General features: G+C 43.2%; 2 protein-coding genes across 5 annotated transcripts; one reads left to right on the top strand and one right to left on the bottom strand.

Moving 5' to 3' along the window:
• Positions 1-1,105: 1,105 nt before the first annotated feature.
• On the bottom strand, positions 1,106-5,539 carry LOC100273651 (uncharacterized). 4 transcript variants are annotated; one of them, XM_008656366.4, is made up of 10 exons: positions 5,378-5,539; positions 4,746-4,966; positions 4,460-4,641; positions 3,137-3,198; positions 2,369-2,512; positions 2,078-2,151; positions 1,919-1,973; positions 1,781-1,843; positions 1,568-1,695; positions 1,106-1,451 (listed from the first exon to the last, which is right to left on the bottom strand). In XM_008656366.4, exons 3-10 carry the CDS (start codon positions 4,635-4,637, stop codon positions 1,373-1,375), a joined length of 783 nt encoding a protein of 260 aa, XP_008654588.1. In that variant the 5' UTR covers positions 4,638-4,641; positions 4,746-4,966; positions 5,378-5,539; the 3' UTR covers positions 1,106-1,372. The 4 variants fall into 4 exon arrangements, with proteins under 4 accessions (XP_008654588.1, XP_035817235.1, NP_001141537.3 ...); XM_035961342.1 differs by having other exon boundaries at positions 4,746-4,956; NM_001148065.3 differs by having other exon boundaries at positions 4,746-5,479.
• Positions 5,540-9,724: 4,185 nt separating this feature from the next.
• Positions 9,725-11,821, top strand: LOC103634821 (thylakoid lumenal 15 kDa protein 1, chloroplastic). The gene is made up of 7 exons (XM_008657408.4): positions 9,725-9,995; positions 10,105-10,200; positions 10,383-10,455; positions 10,581-10,642; positions 11,076-11,157; positions 11,404-11,464; positions 11,552-11,821. Exons 1-7 carry the CDS (start codon positions 9,813-9,815, stop codon positions 11,601-11,603), a joined length of 609 nt encoding a protein of 202 aa, XP_008655630.1. The 5' UTR covers positions 9,725-9,812; the 3' UTR covers positions 11,604-11,821.
• Positions 11,822-12,699: the final 878 nt, after the last annotated feature.

The following is a 12,699-nucleotide window of genomic DNA, read 5'->3' as shown; positions in this document are numbered from 1 at the left end:
GAGATCTCGTCCCCGTCCCTACTTCTACTGTTCTACATCGGGTGGGCGCGCACGAGGGATGGTCCTACAGCTCTCCATAGCTCCTCCCAAGCCAAGCTTTTCGGAGTTTGATTTGGATCGGGTGTGGTTCCTGCATAATCATGAGCGAGATCAGAAAGCTAAGGGCCTGTTCGCTTCTTTCGGAACGACGGGCCGAAATAATTTTCTATCAAAACTATTCACTAATTTATATAATTTTTGATAAGCCGGAACAGTTTCATGTGCATTTCAAACTAACCGAACGGACCCTAAAGCGTGTGTGATGATGCGCCTGCGCTTACCTCCATTCGTTGGCAGGCCAACACCCAAGGTCACCAACGATATTGGCCTTTCACCACGGGCTCAGCCCGACAGAGAGTCGCCTAGGAACCTACGGTGGGAGCCAGAAGAAGGCGGTGCTGGGCAGGGTGAAGAGTAAGGCCAAGAAACGGATGCACATGCTGAGAAAAGGATGATAATGCGACTGCTTTGAACTCGTGACCTGGTGGCTCAGTAAGCACCAGACCCGCCCTTCACCATCACATCACATCAGCTGAATTCAGTCCAGACACCAAACTGTAGCATGGCATCACTATGGTGGAGCATGCATGTTAATAAGTGTTCTATCGTGCACATTACAGAGGGCGATTCAGAGAGGGCGTCTGAGGTGTTCCTGGAAGCATCACCAAGACATAATCCACCGGTCCCGAGCCCCGCTGCACACAAGGAACAGCCGCACTTCCAAGGTCAGCAGCAGGCCTGAAACATGTGCCAGAGGATGCAATGCAGATGCAGAAGCTTGAACAGCAGCTTGAAGCATGATCAAGGAATCATGGAACTACATCGGTAGAGTTCCTTTACCTTGCAATGTCAAGAAGCTGAAGGCAAAGGCGAAGAACATGCCCCAAGTTTATCTTGCTCATATAGAACTGTCACAGGTGAAAACATACAATAGCTGCAGGAAGGTCTCCACAGCTTTTGCACCAGGAACTTGAGTGAGAGAAAGCAATCAGCGACCTTGATGAAGTTTCACCTTCAGTAAAGCTTGGCACCATGATTTGTATCAGAAACATGTATTCACGACCCATTTAATCAGGAACCACGCACAATGTGTATATCATAAATAGAAATCCCCAATTGCAGATAACAATTGTGGAATAGAAACGTAATACAAAAGGTAGATTTTAGAAAGGACAGGATGCTTCTGCAGATTACAAAGTGACAGTTTGCTTCGTCTTGCTAGAAAACAAACTGTTACGTAAACGACCACTCATTCCTTTCATTAGGGAGTACGAGTTCAGTACACACACTATATGCTAACAGAAAGTTGTCTGTCGAGGACATCTGTGTCCTGTCACTGCAGCTCGTAGGATGAAAAGGTGAACCCGGATTTTTTCTCATTGGTACACTTCAGCTCGAGCTTCTGAAATGGACTGCACATGAAGAGAAAAAAAAGAAGTGTTTACACCAGCCTACCTTCTCCGATAATGAATTTGATCGCAAACCATTATTATTCGCAACAAATAAATGGCAGAAAAATGTTCATTACCTGCTATTTGGATCATAATAAAATCCACTGATGGAGCCATCGCTACAAGAAAAGCAGACGTAGTAGAAACCAGCGATGGTTAACCCACAGTCGACTCCAACATTGACAAAATATTGCTCTTTCCATCTCTACATGTAGCATCAGAGAAATGGTAAACAAAATGCTTAGATATAAACAAATGAACAGGTGGTCTGTGGTCAGGTAATCCCATACCATAAATATATAAGGATAGTTGCTAAAGTCCAGAGACTTGCCACCATCTGTCTCAATCTGACCCTGAAGGAAGGGCATAAAAGCAAATCATCAATAGATTCAAGATGATGAACAATACCAAGTTAGGTAACCAATTACCAGAAGAGGTGTAAATGATGGGAACTTGGACCAATGTCTTATATCATCCTCTGGTCTGCAAACAGTGTAAGTAAGATGTTTTCACATGTAAGTTTGGAATGCTGTAAGTCACCAGGACATAAACAGAGATGGTATGAGGCATAAAACATCGATACTCACGATGCCTCCCACTTTCCAGTGAAAAATGTGTAATTTTTAGCATCCACTATCTCCCCCTCCCAGAAAGTCACAACCTACCGACAGAACAAATACATGAGGTTAAACACATCATTTTTTCTGTATTTTTAAATCCAGTCTTGCACTCTGTCAAGTGGCAACACATTTAATTCTCAGTTAACTTTTAAAAATTTGATGGTGCACAATTATTTATTTAGCAAACCTATAACTAATATTGTCTTCAATGGATAACATTAGATTTCAGATTCAAAGTGGAAGAACAAATGTACTCACAGGTGTATCTGCTAATGGAACATTAAGCGCTTCCATCGTTCCACATAGATAACCCTGATCAAGATCACAACCATGGATGCGTACATTCACTTTCCATGCTTCATCCTTCTGCAGGCTTGAAACATTTTGAGTTCCAGCAAAAGACTGAAAGAAAGATACAAGCAAATTTAGTCAATGGCAACCCTTCTGGCTTCAATCATAAAGATGACACAATGCTCATTAGTAGTAGCGTGAGCTATATACAAGAATACAGCTACATTTTGCACAATTTACTGTGAAAACCATAACCTATGCCCCAGAACATAAAATGGAAACTGGAAGATAAGCGGAACTACAGTTACTTGACAGCACACATCCAACAACGATCCTGCCTTTCCTACCCAACACACACACACAAACACGGAAAACAAAAAAAAGAAGCAGAAAAGCAAAATGATGATAAGCAATAATCGTGAAATTCGTAGAATATAGAATAGAAATGGGAGCTAGGAGCAGCAGTAGTTGGCAATTGGCATTAGTAGAGATGAAGACAAAATGGTGAACTCCTATTTGCTTTATAAAAGGAAATTGAGGAAGATAGCAGTTAATAACATAGCTGTAACAAAATCAGTGATATGTACACATGTACCATACTGAAAGGAAATTGTGGAAGATAGCAGTTAATAATACAACTGTAACAAAACCAGTGATATGTACACATGAACCTTACCGGACCACAACAGTGACGTTCTTAGTCAAAATTTCAATTGAAAGAACAAAAGCACTTACTCTTCCAGCACTTAAGAGTGAACAGCTAGGAGGAGATGGGTGTCCAGTATTTGCTTCTTGCCCTGCAACGAATATTGTAATGAGTATGACATGTCAAACTATTGAACTTAGAAAAGCATCACCGAAGCAGTTGTAACTGAAAAGGAAAAAAAGAAAGGAAAATTCATGTTAATAAATTCTACAAAAACTAATTAGATTCCCATAAGGAAAAACCACTATATGTTTTCGGATTAACTAGAACTTCCATCAACATGGCAACAATTGGTTTTCTAAGAACCAGCAAACAATACAGCATGAGCAGAAATGTTGTCACACTCAAGTCACAATCTCATGAGTAACGGACCATGATTTCGGACGCCGAGCACTGTCATTACACATGAATGATCAAACACATGCAAATATTAGCAACACTACGTTATCAGGGAGAAGCTTCCAACTGAATTTGGAACCAAAACGCAAAAAAAAATTCCAAGGCTCAAAAGCATCAAGACTCACTGCTGACTACCCCCAGCTGACGCTTAAGTTTTGGACACAGTAATTTAGCTGATAGAAAGGATCAAACTGCAGCCAGTCAAACTCAAGGTAACTTAGAGCAACTCCAACAAAGGTGCTAAACTGGGCCTTATCTTAAATTAAAGGGTTGAGGACTAAAAATAGCTTCCAACAATAATCAAATTTATATAGGACTCCAACCTAAAGGTCCTAAATATACAACCTCGTACAGAGGTCCTATTCTAGTATCTCAACTACCAAACCGTTCAGGAAATCCTCATCTCCCTTCAGTGATAGGGCTTCTGCGCCCCTGATCCGCAGCCGCCATATGTCGGGGCCACGGCATCTCTGCCCACAGACATGAGCCGCCGGCGCATTTCCCGTGCTCCCCACCTCTCCGCTCATCTTGGTGACTCGCCACCGCGCACCGATGCCCGCACGTCTCGTCTCTCCGTCCACGGCCGTCACTCATCGGTGAACAAGGCTGCCCTCCAGAGTTTGTGCGCTTCCTCCCGGCCACGTTCGTCCCTCGTTGGCGCACAGGGCTGCCATCTCGTCGGCGCGCCCTGCTCCCACCTGCCGGCAAGCCCATCTCTTCCGTCGTCAAACTCCATCGCATGGATCAAAGAAAGCCGGAACAGCCACGAAAGGGTCGTGAAGCTCCTCGCTAAACACTGCCATAGATGCAATTCGACAAGAATCTAGAGGTATGTTGTTCAACAGCTTTAGCTATCCGTTTGAAAAGAGAGGAACTCATTAGAAAACGGCGTCGGAACATCTTCTCAGGATATGTTGGGTGCTCAGCAAAATAGTCAAGGTATAATTTCATACCGTGTTCATCTCTATTTTGATTGTAAACCTTGTGTCCAAAAACTGAACCTCGATGCTTCTTTCGCTGCTTATGCTTCCTCTTCCGATATTCACCCATCATGAGAAGCATGAGGTGGTCAAGTTCATCATCTAATTCTTCATCTTCGAGATGGATCATAGATCTCCTAGTTGCATACATGTTTCTGCAGTGCACATATGGCAATATAAAATATTATTTCTAAGCTATCATATATCGCATCATATAACGGTTACAATGCAAAATACACTTGATCAACACACTGCTTACTTGTTGCAAATCTGCAGCAGGTTCTAAATGAACTATTCACCTCGTCCACGCGCCCAACCTCCAGCGAGCAGACTCCGCCACCACTCGTCTCGTAGCCCTCCAGCCGTATTGTGCAGGGGTCAAGAGCCTACCGTGCAGGGATGATGCGGTGATGCCCCTACCAGCAGCCGTCGAGCTGTACCTTGCAGCCGTGTGCAGCCGTCGCGCTTAACTGTGCAGCCCTTGAGGAAGGATGATGTGGGCCTCATGCGGCCGATTGCGAACGAATGCGTAGCTGACGAGAAGGATATGCTAGAAAAAAGCGCGTTGCCTCGTGCAGAGAAGATGGAAGCTGGGTAAGGATCCCAGCTGGGTATCCTGATTTTAAGGCCTGGTTGTTGGAGATCCTAAATAAATCAAAAGGTCCTAATACAAATTTTAAGGCTCAAGTTTAGAACTCCTTCTTGGAGTTGCTTTTAGGCCAATCTAGATCAGAAAAAATAGCTTCCAACAGTAATCCAACGAAATCACATCACGCCCAGGCAACAAAAAAAAACGATAATCCGATAAGATCTAGACCTGATCGTATAAAGCGGACCTGATGCGCATAGCGTATTTATTGGAGATGGAGGATGCGAGGAGGGTAAGGGAACCTGGGGAGGGCTGGGAGGAAGGCGTGGCGGTATCTACCACCCTGACCGGCATCCCTGATAGCCGCTGAGGGTGACGTCGCCGGCGACGAGGAAGAGGCTGCCTTCCCTTCTTCGAGAAAACTGTTGCCCCTCGTCGCTGAGATTTTTGACATTATAAAACACGACACATTCGACTTCGTCGAAACGAAGATGTTGAGGAGGGATTCAATGACATGGAAATACACATATAACATATCTGGTACTCAAACAGGTACAGTTTCAAGTGCACTTTTTAAATCTGATGCATTCATCTCACATCTCACGTAATCGTATCCGGTGCTCAAAGAGGTACGGTACTCACGTACACATTTTAAATCTGGAACGTCCATCCAACATCTAATCTAACAGAAGCACCAATTTTACAAACAATCTCTTTCACCTTCTTCACTTGGTGGGAGGGTTCTTAATCAAATTAACTGCAGCCGCTGGATGTGAGATGAATATATCAAATTTAAAAAGTGCACTTGAACACCGTACCCCTTTGAGCAATAGATATGTTCCCCAAAATATAAGTCTTTTCTATTTGATATTCGATGTAAATTTGGCTCTTTATATGACGTACGGTAAAAAAATGACGGTGTCAATTTCCATGTAAGGGCTTGTTCGGTTATTCCCAATACATATGGATTGGATGAGATTGAAAAAAAAATGAGAAGAAGTTAGACTTTTTGGGATTAAAACTCATCCAATCTCACTCAATACACATGGATTGAGAGCTAACCGAACACGCCATAAAAAATGAAATTTACACTGGGTTTCGAGCGATTGGAATTTGGAAACGAGTTGTGCTCGGGGAAATTCGACTTCGGGAAGTGGTCTGGAACAGTGTAGAATCGTGGTGATTTGGGCGTGGTCTGGAGGAGAGGGACGAGGGACGATGGACATGAACAAGTTTTGTGCAGCGGGAGAGGAGCTGCAGCGTACCATCTCCAGGGGATGATGTCACGAGGAGCATAGGTGCTGTTGGTTGATTTGAGCTCGGATGATTGATTCCTACATGCGAATATAGGATAGACGATGTTCCGCCACCTCGGCGTGGCGGAGGGGACGAGAGAAGCAGATGTAGAAGCTTTCCCGTCGAGCTGCTCGGTGACGTCCCAGCCTCCAGCATCCCGTACGAGGCCCTAGTCTCCGGTGGAGCAAAGAGCCCGAGGCACCGGCAGAGCCTCCGGTGGAGCAAAGAGCCCGAGGAACCGGCAGAGCCCGCGCAACCACCGCCCGCGGCGAGGCCACCTGATTTGGACGGTGGGCCTAAGCACCGACGGCGAGGAAGTTTAATTGTTCTCCTCGGTGGCTAATAAAGATTTTGAGTCTATTTTGTCGGCTACGCGTTCCTGTGTATTTTTATATCGTCGAATCTTTCCCCAACGTCTCCATTTCTACGAAACTAAATGTGCCGTGTTTTATAATGGCAAAAATTTCCTCGTCGCTAGGATGTAAACATATTTTTTTGTTAAGACCGTTCTAGTACAGTACTCCCTTTATCGTTTTGACTCAAAAATAAACTAGCGAGTGATAAATATTTAAGAACAGAGATAGTACTATATAGTAAAGTTTGAATATAAGAGTTAAAAAAACTCTTTAAAAACTGATTTATCAAGTTGCTAGCCTCTAACAATTTTTAATTTTAGGTCGTTAAATATTTTTAAATTATACTAACCTGATGATAAATTTAACATTTCTACAACTTAAATCATTTAAAGTGCATTATTTATGCGCGGATGCAAATTCAATAATGACAGATAAGTTATTTCACAATGTGATTAATGGGCGATATAGGCTATTGAAAGTGCGAAGCAAATGTCTAAGTTTAGAGATTAAATAAAAATATTTAGAAAAATGGTATATTTGGACCTTATTTAAGAAGTTGTGGGAGCGTAATTTTTTTATTACTAACATTTTAAATTAATTTTTGGAGTTTTTTTGGATTAGTGGAGATGCTCTTAGAGATAGCCTGGGTAATTTCAAGCATGTCATTACAAACCTACTTTTCAAAATTTTAAAATAATTATTTATGTAACATCACGTGAGAGAAAGGGCATGTAATGTGTATCTTTTACCATCTACTCTTTCTTCTTTCTTTGTGGCCCTTGCTCTTCCTTAAACTATCTCTAGCAAAAGTCCCAAGCGGACAAATATATGTGCATTTTACCTTTTACGTGCTCGCAAGCAATTGTCTATCTGTTCCAGCAGATCATGAATGATGATGTGAAAAATGTGCTTAACCTCCCCATAGTCCAAATCCATGGTTTTTATCTCCTCTGCGTCACGTCTGTTACACGCTCTGCAGGAAACGTCCTCTCGTTTGCGCTCTTGCATTCGTACAATGATCGTTCAAATACGCATCCGCATGCAACTTCTGCTAGAGATAGCTTTACGGTCGACAACACTTGGAGTTACATGAGGATCAAGAAAGGGGGTGTACTAGGGTTTTAGATGTTTTAGGTACTTTCTCGTATTTTTGAAACATAAACCCTACTAATTTTTATTATAGAGTGAATCTAGAGTTATTTAAGCATGAATGCAAGGTTTGACATCACATGTTTTGACTAACTTGGGTAAAACAATTAAAACAAGCTGGAGCTCCTCATTTTATGTGGCATTTTGATTCCAAACAATCTACAATTTTTCATAAGACCAAAAAGGTTCATGTTTATGTCATGTGCTATATGAGACATGATTAACACTACTCGTGTACATTTTTTAAAACAAGTTGACATTTAAGCGAAATAGTTTTCCCATTATGTTTAAAAAGTTTTAGTTCTCCTCATTAAAAAATGTTTCACACCATCTCTTGATCAACACTTGCAAGATTTAACTAGAGCATGCGAACACTATCTGATATATCTTGTTTGATACTTAAGTTGCCACTCAACGTGTGGGTAACATTTGAGGTGTCACGCGGGTCACTGAACCATGAGGATAAATATTGTGTCTCTACTTATGTGGCTTGAGCTCTCTATACTTTTGCTTTACTGTTGTGTAGTAAGTTTATTGTATAGATGTTCTAGTCTAGATCTCTAGCTTATTTCCCTTGTTTTAGTTGTTCGTAGCTAATGGTTTTGTTAGTGGATCAATTCTGGTATTAGTGCTTAGTGTAGTAGATATCCTTTATACTTGAATTGTGTAAAGCTTTCTCTTGTTGGATTAAGCTTCAAGTAGTTGTAACTAGGGGCATATTATTGTCAAACTAGTTGTGCTAATGTTGTTTCTTTGAAGGAAATTTTTCTTATACTATCTCCAACAGCTTATTCATCTTCTCTCCCATCACATCACCTATTTCGAACTTCACTCTACGAGCAGTGCATTCTACAGTGCAAAATAGTATTTTGGATGATCATATGGATAACCTGCTAGACACGGTCTTATGAGTTATAACAACCATACGATTGACGCTAGCTAGCAAATTGGCATAAATGATACATACTAATTTCACTCTCAAAGTGTAAACTTATATTTTGCAAAACGGTGTTTTGCACACTAATTCCACTCTCAAAGTGTAAACTCATTCCACCTATTAATTTCAAACTCTATTCTATAAGCAGTGCAAAACGGTATTTTGCACACATATATGCACGACAACACGGTCTATTGGGCATAACCTTATTAATTATAATTTTTTACAAAAGGTATTATAGTAACAAATTGTGTTATAGAGGTTATAGTTGTGTTGTTACTGCGACACCTAGCTTATCTATAGCACTATATAATCCACCCGTTCAATCCACTAGTTTAAACTTTGCAAAATCCACATAACCAAATCAATCCCACACTCATAACCTCCACTAAATCCATCAAACAAATTGCACTCAAACTTAACACACCATCAAAATTAATGTTTAGATCGTTGGATAATCATCAATCCCTTACTCAAATTTAATAGACAATGTTATTTGGGTCATCCTGCATCCCCTCTCCCTCCCTTGACCCATTGCCCTAGTGTTCCCTCCCCTTCGCTCGTGTCCTCGTCGCTGTCGTTGTTAACCCCTCTCTTGGCGCTGCCATCGTCGTCGTCAACCTCTCCTCTCTCTCCTCCCATGATCGTAGCATAAGCCTCAGTTATAGTTATATAAGTTGTAGAGTTTGTATACATTTACTTGTGTTTTTTTTTTGGAAAAATGATCCTTTTTGTACGTGATAGATAAAATATAGCAAATATATTTGAGACGAATTAGGATCCGCTGCCAATGTAATAAGGCGGAGCGTGTGACGTGTGTGCCACTGGGTTATTTTTTTGGGTGTGTGGTTTGTTTTGTTTTTGAGAATTGTGGGTTTGGCTGACCAATCGTCCAATCCCAAGCACAAGCAGCAGCACAAAACAGATAAGGCGGATGGACACACGGCAGCCTAGAAGGAAACAGGAACAGACAGCTCTGAAAGACTGAAACTCACGGCCATGGCCATCCTGGGTGCCCTCAGGCTCGCGCCGTCTCCACCCGCCCTCGCCGGCGCCGCGCCACCGGCGACGTCGCCGTATACGGCTGTACGCTCCTCCGTGCACTTCCGCCTCGCCAATGCCGGCGCCGCCGCGCTCGTCGCCGCCTCGCTCCTCGCCGCCGACCCCGCCGTGGCTTTCATTGTCCGCCGTTTACACCCCACTGCCTTGTTTCTGCTGTCCTCCCAAACTTCCTGCGGATTGGGGTGTCGGTGTTGACGGCGCGCGTGGCGTACTCCGTACGTGCCTGCAGGGAGGAGGACCGTACGGGAAGCAGGTGACGCGGGGGCAGGACCTCACCGGCAAGGACTTCAGCGGCCAGACACTCATCAAGCAGGACTTCAAGACGGTACTGCCAATTCACGTCCCACTCTCACCTTGCCTAGCATGTGCAGTTTCCTTACGGTTCTTACCGCATCCTTCTCGATGAGAAGAACCCTCGCTTGAAACGCGTCTAATCTTGCAAGACATGTCGTCATTTGCCAGGGTCTTGCTCATGTTCGCTGAATCTTGCTCTTCTTGATGGTGCAGTCTATACTGAGGCAGGCGAACTTCAAAGGCGCGAACCTGCTCGGCGCGAGCTTCTTCGATGCAGACCTCACAAGTATTTAACTTGCTTGCTGCTTCATCTTCGATGATTCCTTCCAGTCTCTTGTTTCTTGTCATTGGAAAGTTCGTGACTGTGGCTTACTGCTGGTGCTGGGTATGTTTGCCGGCCGACGGATTCAGGCGCTGATCTCTCTGACGCTGATCTTAGAGGCGCTGATTTGTCGCTGGCGAATTTAACGAAGGTAAAATGTTCAGGATTGCTCATGAATTCGGTTGGGTTTCATCAAGATTCGATTCAGGCCTTGTTCGGTTACATCGGATTGCACCCGGAATCGTTCCGGTTAATCAAAGTTTATATAAATTAGAGAAGCAATCCGGCTCGGAATCGTTCCGACCCACCAATCCGACACAAACGAACAAGGCCTCAGGCATGCTAGTGCACGCGCCTGTATTCCATCCTGTTTAAAATGCCTGACAAGGACCTCATCCTCATAAACCAGACGTTTATATTTTGAGCCCATTTCGTTCATGTTCCTCTCGATGTTTATTTTTTCATGAAACAAATCCCCTCATGCTTTTCCCCTCTGATTGAACTGTTTGTCCATAGATATCACTCTGCCAGCATGGTGATTCGGTCGTGAACCGTGATTGGTCTTGCCCCGTTTCATTTTGCAGGCAAACTTATCAAATGCCAACTTAGAAGGGGCACTTGCCACTGGGAACACTTCTTTCAAAGGTGCCGACATAACTGGGGCAGGCAAGTGATTTTTTTGCATCTCATTCTGGTATCCATCCCTTGCTGCAACTCAGCAACTGTGCCTTCTCCGATTCAAAAAGTTGTCATCAGCAGAAGGGGCACAAACAAATTTCTGTTCCCCTCTGCAAGTCAATAACGAGCAAAAGCAGGCAAAGCCAAACTGGATAAATGAGTCTGTTCTTGTTTCTTTGACATGGTCACAAAAGCAGCAGTGTCACCATGCACCATTTTTCCCTCGACCTGCAGATTTTACCGATGTGCCGCTGCGAGATGATCAACGGGAGTACCTCTGCAAAATCGCTGACGGGTAAGGGCGCAGTGCATTGACACATGGATGGATCGATGGCCATTCTGTCTAGTAATGTGTTTGCTGATCTCATCGTTTATCGACCAGAGTAAATTCAACCACTGGAAACCCAACAAAGGAGACTCTGTTCTGCAGCTGATCGACGGAAGGACCTGGGACTTGTGACTTATTCAACGTCTTGATAAACTTGCATCTGCTGCTGTAAGCACGTGAGGAATGTAAATTGAGTTATAGAGGGTTCCTAGAAATAATAACTGGTAATTACGTGTAAATCAACCAACAATATAAGTGTGTGCTGCCCTTTGAATGTGCAAACGATTTTTTATTACAACTCAAATAGTTGTGGTTCTTCAAGCACTAGAGACGCTTAAAGATACAATTTGATAAAAGCAAGTTAATAATATAGTCGACGGCTGAATGCAACCTACTTTTTAGCTCATTTCTATAGTAGTTAGCTCTTCGCTATTAACATATGACCTATTTGTCTCTCTTATAAAATTTCTTATTTTTTGTGTTTAAGCCGGTTGTAAGGTTATATACTACTAGTATGTAGCCCGTGCGTTGCAACGGCACATAAACTATTCGTTATGATCCATGAACATATGATTTTGTACTGGGTCTGTGCGTTGCGACGACATATAAACTATTCGTCGTAATCCATGAACGGGTTACTTTTAGGTACTGGGCTTAGTAGGAAGGGAACATTGAATAGTTACTCGGTGCTTACAATACATTCAGATGGAGATGTTTACAGTACATTACCTTTGGAACAAAAGACCAGGTTCGCTTTGGGTATTTATCACGAGAAGTTGAGAACTTCCACAAGTTTCTTAGTTTTGTCACAAGAGGTTTCATTATTATTGGCTCTATACCTAAATGGTATGCATCTGTAGAGAAAATGAAATTATTCAGAAATGTTTAGAGGCGTCTTAGGTGGTTTGCCGATCCCAAGGCACACCCTAGGATCTCTCCTCCCCGACAGGTCCCTTCTGGGAGCGAGATCTAGGCGCCAGTGGTGAACTCCATCACCGCTGCGCACACGCGGACCGTCTGGTCCGTCAAGTAGGAACCCCAACCTCTACGCCAGGTCGCAGACTGTACGGCCCCGCAGAGAGCACCGCTGCTAGTTCTCATCGTCCGGATCGGCGCCAATAGCTGGTATGCTAATATTCCTACACGTCTCATGATAGGCAATATATTCCTACAAACTGAAGAGAAGACACAAACTTGATAGA

The sequence above is a fragment of the Zea mays genome, chromosome 8 (assembly GCF_902167145.1).
Source record: "Zea mays cultivar B73 chromosome 8, Zm-B73-REFERENCE-NAM-5.0, whole genome shotgun sequence".
Lineage (NCBI taxonomy): Eukaryota > Viridiplantae > Streptophyta > Magnoliopsida > Poales > Poaceae > Zea > Zea mays.
The sequence above is the reverse complement of the archived record's forward strand: the minus strand, read 5'-3'. Positions and strand labels throughout refer to the sequence as shown.